General features: G+C 43.7%; 1 protein-coding gene across 2 annotated transcripts; it reads right to left on the bottom strand.

The window, feature by feature from the left end:
• Positions 1 to 871: 871 nt before the first annotated feature.
• Positions 872 to 6,202, bottom strand: LOC139533818 (putative nuclease HARBI1). 2 transcript variants are annotated; one of them, XR_011666861.1, is made up of 9 exons: positions 3,833 to 6,202; positions 3,569 to 3,745; positions 3,417 to 3,478; positions 3,248 to 3,334; positions 2,877 to 3,160; positions 2,762 to 2,797; positions 2,109 to 2,663; positions 1,716 to 1,827; positions 872 to 1,621 (listed from the first exon to the last, which is right to left on the bottom strand). XR_011666861.1 is itself a non-coding variant. In XM_071332226.1 (8 exons), the coding sequence occupies exons 6-8, from the start codon at positions 2,175 to 2,177 to the stop codon at positions 1,251 to 1,253; spliced, it is 552 nt and encodes a 183-aa protein (XP_071188327.1). In that variant the 5' UTR covers positions 2,178 to 2,663; positions 2,762 to 2,797; positions 2,877 to 3,160; positions 3,248 to 3,334; positions 3,417 to 3,478; positions 3,569 to 6,202; the 3' UTR covers positions 872 to 1,250. The 2 variants fall into 2 exon arrangements, 1 of the variants encoding a protein (XP_071188327.1); XM_071332226.1 differs by having other exon boundaries at positions 3,569 to 6,202.
• Between the last annotated feature and the right edge of the window lie 323 nt (positions 6,203 to 6,525).

The following is a 6,525-nucleotide window of genomic DNA, read 5'->3' as shown; positions in this document are numbered from 1 at the left end:
GAGGGTATGAGACCTCTGGACGTCTTCATGCTTATCAACTCTATGAGCATCAGGCCAAAAGGATTCTGCACGGATGTTGTCTTATGCGTTTCTAGAATCTGTTGTAATTATTTGTTATAACTGGGGCCTGTTGCACAAAACTAGGATAAGGGATTAAGCCAGGATATCTTGGTGATCCTGGCTCAATTGATCCGTAATCCGGTTGCACTAAAGATGGATAGGGGGCAGGAGGATATGTTATGGTATAAATTACCATGGAGATTTATTCTGTGGAGCTAGCCTGCTCCAGACCAGGCTAAATTCCAGGATCTATTTAATCTCATCCCTAATGTCAGTCAGCAGTCACCACAAATGGAAACCAATAGTTATTTCACTGCTCACTATACATTGTTATCACATATAACTAGACCCACTGTTATTATTTAAACGTTTGTGATCATTAATTTCAATGATTTTGGATAAAAAATGATTTTTAGATGATGTTGCTATCATTAGATAATTTACAGTTTCCCATAGACTATAAGGCTATATATAAAATGATAGAATATTAGGGCCACAGAGGGGAAAAAAAACACAAGTCATAATATTGTAACCAGTTGTTTTAAAGGAGGACAGTTGTTAAAATGACAGATGTGGGGCATTTCGTGAAATTGTACTTCAGTATGGTTTCATAAACAAAGACATGCTGATGTGCCAGAATATTTAGTATCACATTGTCATAAGTATCAAAACTGTAAAAACAATATGTAGCTTTTCTGCAGAAAGAACCAGCCTCATAAATTTATGACTTTATCCTTTTTCTTCAGTGTGGCCCTAGTACTCTGTCATATAAACAAATACACATTCCATATGAATATAAAAACACAATGTGTAACATTATGTTCCTTTATTGAATAAGGACAAAACAAAGCAGGTAAACCATCAGCTCCTTTCGAAACTGAAGTCAGTGACTCTACAAGATGGAAAGCACAGAATCCAAGCATATTATACAAAATGATACATACACATTCAAAGGTCTGTATATAACACACCCTGCATGTCTGCACACTAAAATAAATGCAGGACAAATCCATACACATCAACTGAACAGACAAATGAATGGATGCAGTAGCCTCCCTGCAGCCTTGTATTACACACAGTATACCGCACAAACATCATAAGAGGCCAAATTCGTCAAAAAACGAACCCAAAAAAACCCAAATTCCTCTGCCACCGCAGGACATATTTAACCAAAATTGAAAGCACACATACTAACTAAAATAATTCAACACATATTGGTCCCTCAGCAGCCGACCACTGTCGTCATCAGGGAAGATTGCCGGATTGTCCCAGTCCATGGCTGGTGGCACTCTGGGGGCCCTCTCCTTCCTCAGGCAGGCCACATTGTGGAGGACAGCACAAGCCACAGTAATATCACATGCCCTAACAGGGCTGACCCTTAATTTGTGAAGGCAGTGAAAGCGTGCCTTCAGGAGGCCAAAGGTCATTTCAACTCTGGCCCTGGTCCTGGCATGGGCATGGTTGTAGGCCTGCTGTGCTTCCTGGGGGTCTGTGAAAGGTGTCAGGAGAAAAGGCTGGCAGCCATACCCCCTGTCTCCCAGCAACACACCAGAGAATTCACCTGTCAACACAAAATCTCATCATTACTACCTCATAAACACAGTGATATTCTTGACACAGCCATGATGGTTATAAATAGGGGTTGTGTGGCTTACCTTGTGATAGGCACTGATAGATTTCAGAGGCCCGAAAGATTCTGGAGTCATGGACTGAGCCAGGCCATTTTGCCACAACATTGCTGATCACACAGTCAGCATTGCAGACCATCTGAAATCATAAGATGAGGAATATTACACCAATCAATGCACATCACTGGCAATGCAGAGTGTTCGTCAATGGACAATATCAAAAAGTTATGTTCACCTGAACATTAATGCTGTGAAAGGATTTCCTATTCACAAAATCGGCCTCATGGGCACCTGAGGGGGCTTTTATCCTTATGTGTGTGCAGTCCACTGCACCAATGACATTGGGGAAACCTGTCACACAAAGTAATGAGTATCCTACTATGTGTTAACAGTTGTCCTGTAATTTGTAGATCCTCTTACCTGCAATCCTATAGAACTCCTCTTTGATGTCACAGAGTCTTCTGTGGCCAGGGAAGGAGATGAAGACATCTGCTAATGCTTTGATAGCCAGACACACACTCCTTATTGTGCGGCAAATTGTGGCCTTGTTCAGCTGTTCTGCATCCCCCACTGAGTACAGGAAGGCTCCACTAGCAAAAAAGCGCAAGGCCACACAAACCATTTGCTCCACACTCAGTGCATGGCTCCGTGCAGTGCGGTGCTTAATCCTGGGACCCAGTAGTCTGCATAGATACCTGATGCCATCTGCAGAAAACCTGTATCTTTCATATAGATGGTCATCAGGGAAGGCCAGTGGGTCCAACCGGTCCCTGAAGACCCTTTCTCGCCTGAAGGCTCTCCTCAGCACAAGTGCTTCTTCATCCACCACATCTCGCACGAATGGGCATGCCATTGTCAGAGCAGAAAGGAACACACAATTTTGGGCCTTCATATAGGCTAGTGGCCACACCTGGTGCTGGGGGGGTGGGCAAAAGAGGGCGATGCCTTATAACGATGACTTGGTTGTACTGATTGCTGGGAAAATAAAAAAAAACTTAGAAAGATGCCACCGTCCTGTGTGCTCACAATAAGAGCTCATATGTCATGGCTCACTTGACTTTACGAGAATATACCTAATTTTTATTTTGAGCTGTGTCATCTTCTTGGAGCTGGGGGAGGAAAGAAAAATAATGATTAATACATTTGTGTTACAGTTAGCATACAGTGTACATTGAAGGCATATCTCACCTCCCTCTCAAGTTTTTTTATTTCAAGGTCCAGTTTCCTAATTGTCCTCTTTTTTATTTCGGACTCCAGTGCAAGATTTTCCATCTTTTTCTTCTTGTACTGAATGTCTATGTCTGCCAGTTCTATTTGGCGCCGGAGGTGGTTGCCATACAACTTTCTGATAGCTTGTGAGCTCTGTGAACACAATACAATTAGCGCAGCTGGAATTTGGCAGGATGTGGTGTCCTTTTATTAATACGCACTATGTTGCCAGGCTGGTTTTCCCACTGTATAGCATCTGGGTCCTGTAAAAGAAATTAGATTTTTTGATTTTGATGAGGACTCCTCACCATTGTAGAGTAAATAGTACTTTCACAGTCTTAACATGATACCTCATGCCTTCTGGAATCCAGAGAGATGGTCTCCTCCTCATCATCGTCTCCATCATGTGCTGTTGCTGCTGCACTGGGGCCTTCACCCTATCACATTTAATCGGATTCATATTGAAGCTAGTAGACAAGACATGCCAGGCCTACAGTATGCCTTTGATGGAGTACTCACTGGATCAGCATCGTCTGGTGCTTGTGCTGGTGGCTCTAACAGGAACACAGTGCTGCCAGACACTGCAAGGCAATAGGTAAACCAAAGTCAGACAGTCCAAATTGATTCAATATGAATGTGGTTGTATCCCATGTAGAGATGGAAGGACATACCTTGAATGAAGCGGGTGGCATCTTGGGAGGAACCTATGCTCGTCTCTTTCCCCCCAGGGATCCCCTCTAAGACGGGCCTGCCTTTATTTAGCTCCAAGGCCATGTCCTCTGCTGGGGTAAGGTCAGCCTTTGGTGACCCACCACCCGTGCCTTGTCTGTGGGTATTCTTTTTCACTGCTAAAACAGTACAGACAATGTGTGAGCAGGCACCTTCTGGGTACAATATATGCTTGTGCTTTGTTAAATATTAGTCAGGGACCATACCATTCTGCAGAATGTTCTTGTATTTGATTTTGACCTGCTGCCATGTCCGTTTTGGCCTGTTCATGTTTAATCTACACACACACACACACACACACATTTAATGGAGTCACACTGCAAAAAATTACTTGCTATTTTTGTCTTGTTTTCAGTAAAAATATCAAAAAATGTATCATAGCTTTATACAGTGTGATGGAGTTACTTTACACAATTTCACTCATATCTGCAGTGCATTTCAATTAAAAATTTAACCGTTTCATAATTACAGTACAACTGCATTTTTGGAGATGTGAATTAAATATTTGAATTGTAATTGTGATGTTTCAGCGGAGCGGTGAGTGTGTAATTGTGCACTACTTACGCATTCAGGCGGTCTGCAATACTTTGCCACGCTTTTTCTCTTTGCTTTATCACTGTGGCGGTGTTGCCTTTCTTCTTAATTATATCTTTTACCTCCTCGTATGCCTCCATGAGGATTTGTGCTTCCGACGGGGAAAAGTACGCGGCTCTAGTTGCCATGGTAAATCAGTTAATCTGTGATCTGTGGCGGGGTCTATTTGAGTGAGCCGTGAGCGCGCACCTATCCAGGATTGGTTTCACCTGGCTTAATGAATCCGTGTCTGCTCATCCTGGCTTGGTCTTTGTGCAACCAATTAAGCCTGGACGCACATGTTTTGGCTTCATTGAGCTCAGCTGAGTCATTTATCCCGGATGTCTTAATTCTACTTTTGTGCAACAGGCCCCTGGACACCAATGTTTTGTAGCAGGCTTATGGGAACAAGGAGCGCGCTAGCCAGGTACTGGTGGAAGAGAAGATCCGGAGAAGAAGTGGTGGATCGGCCACACCCTCCGAACGCCCCCTTTCCAACATCACCAGGCAAGCTGTATCCTGGAACCCACAAGGGAAAAGCGCATACTGAATTAACACCTGGAGGTGAGAGATGAAGACACAAGGAAAACCAGCATGAGGTGGAACAACAGGTTGGTGGCACCTTAATTGTGGAGGACGGGCTCGTGGTCATGCCTGGAGCGGAATAAGTGGAATGGTATCAAATACATCAAACACGTGGTTTGATGACATTCCATACAGCCATTATTATAAGCCGTTCTCCCTCAGCAGCCTCCACTGTACTGGGGAATGAGAATACTGCCCAGAACAGAGTGATGGAGAGCAGCCTCCACTGTACTGTGGAATGAGAAGAAGAATACTGCCCAGAACAGAGTGATGGAGAGCAGTTGTCAGTGGCCTGTGCTCTCAAAGGAGCGATGGGCCTAAGCAATTCAATTAATGTTATGAGAACTTTTACCTCTGCTGTTCATTTCAGTTTCCCTTTAAATGTTACTATCTATACCAGAACTTACCAACTCTTTCCTCAAGAGACCCCAACCCCCATTTTTGTATTAACCCTAAACAGGCACACTTGATTCAATTAGTCAAAGGCTTGATGATTAGTTGACTTCATCACACATCATCGTGGGTGCAAGTAATTATCAGGTAGAACAGAACCAGCAGTAGTCTGGACCTCCATAGGATAAGATTTAAACAGCCCTGGTCTATACAGCACGTGTTAGTTTAATCCACAAAATACTAAGCGCATTACCAGCCACCACAGCTGGATGAGGAAGTAAAGGGTTAACTTGTGGTTAAGTATCTTGGCCACGGGTACACTCTGAACTACCATCCCCATGTGGTCATGCGTCGAGCTCTTGGCTGCAGACACCACAGTTGGCATGGGTTTACAGTTGAGGAACGACCTGTGCCTAACCCCTGGCACAAAGAATCACACACTTATGCGTGCCCACACTCTCTCTCGCTCACGTAGCAAATAAGAGAAGGATAGGCTGAAAGGACTGTGCAGACAGGAGAGGTGAATAAAGATCAAACAGAAGCCAATGGGGTAAATAGTTAGACTGTTAGATGCATGAACACTAGATGGGGCCTGCTGTCTCCTGAAGTCCACAATCAGCCCCTTCAGTTTGAATGAGGGAGAGGGTATTTTCCTGGCACCACTCCGCCAGGGCCATCACCTCCCTGTAGGCGGTCTCGTTGGTGATCAGGCCTACCACCGTTGTGTCGTCTTGATTGAGTTGGAGACGTGCATGGCCACGCAGTCATAGGTGAACAGGGAGTACAGGAGGGGGCTGTGGTTTATGCTGATATACCCAGTTCCTCTGCCAAAATTAAAGCAAATAGACAGGTTAAGAAATTAGAGAAGTATTAGGAAATTAAATTAAAACTTTAGTTCCTACAGTATCAAATACGTCTAATCCAAAGGTCAGTTAAGAATAGTGTGTGCGTGTGTTTAACCTACACTTCAATAACTTTCCAGCATGTGCCTCACATTGCTCGCTACACCACCATAAAATACTCAGAGCTGCATGTTTGTATTGTTCCCATCCTTGCAGCAAGGATTGGAGCATCGATTTGTTCCCTTGTTGTTTGTCAGAGATAAATTAGACATTTAAATAAATGTGAAATTCAACCTTAAGGTTCAAGGTTTTTCTGTGTAGCTAACCAAGTTCAGCAACTGGGGTTGATACGTGGTTAGTGGGCATCTTGTGTATTTACATCTGTAATCAAAGTTCCTTGACCTCACACAGGTGTGTGCTGCCTTCGACGAATTACCGTAGTCCTATCAAAGATGGTGGATAAATGAAGAGTTTACCCAGGCCGTTTACCATTGGAGGCAAAAAAG

Source organism: Salvelinus alpinus, chromosome 11, assembly GCF_045679555.1.
Source record: "Salvelinus alpinus chromosome 11, SLU_Salpinus.1, whole genome shotgun sequence".
NCBI classification, from domain to species: Eukaryota; Metazoa; Chordata; class Actinopteri; order Salmoniformes; family Salmonidae; genus Salvelinus; species Salvelinus alpinus.
The sequence above is the reverse complement of the archived record's forward strand: the minus strand, read 5'-3'. Positions and strand labels throughout refer to the sequence as shown.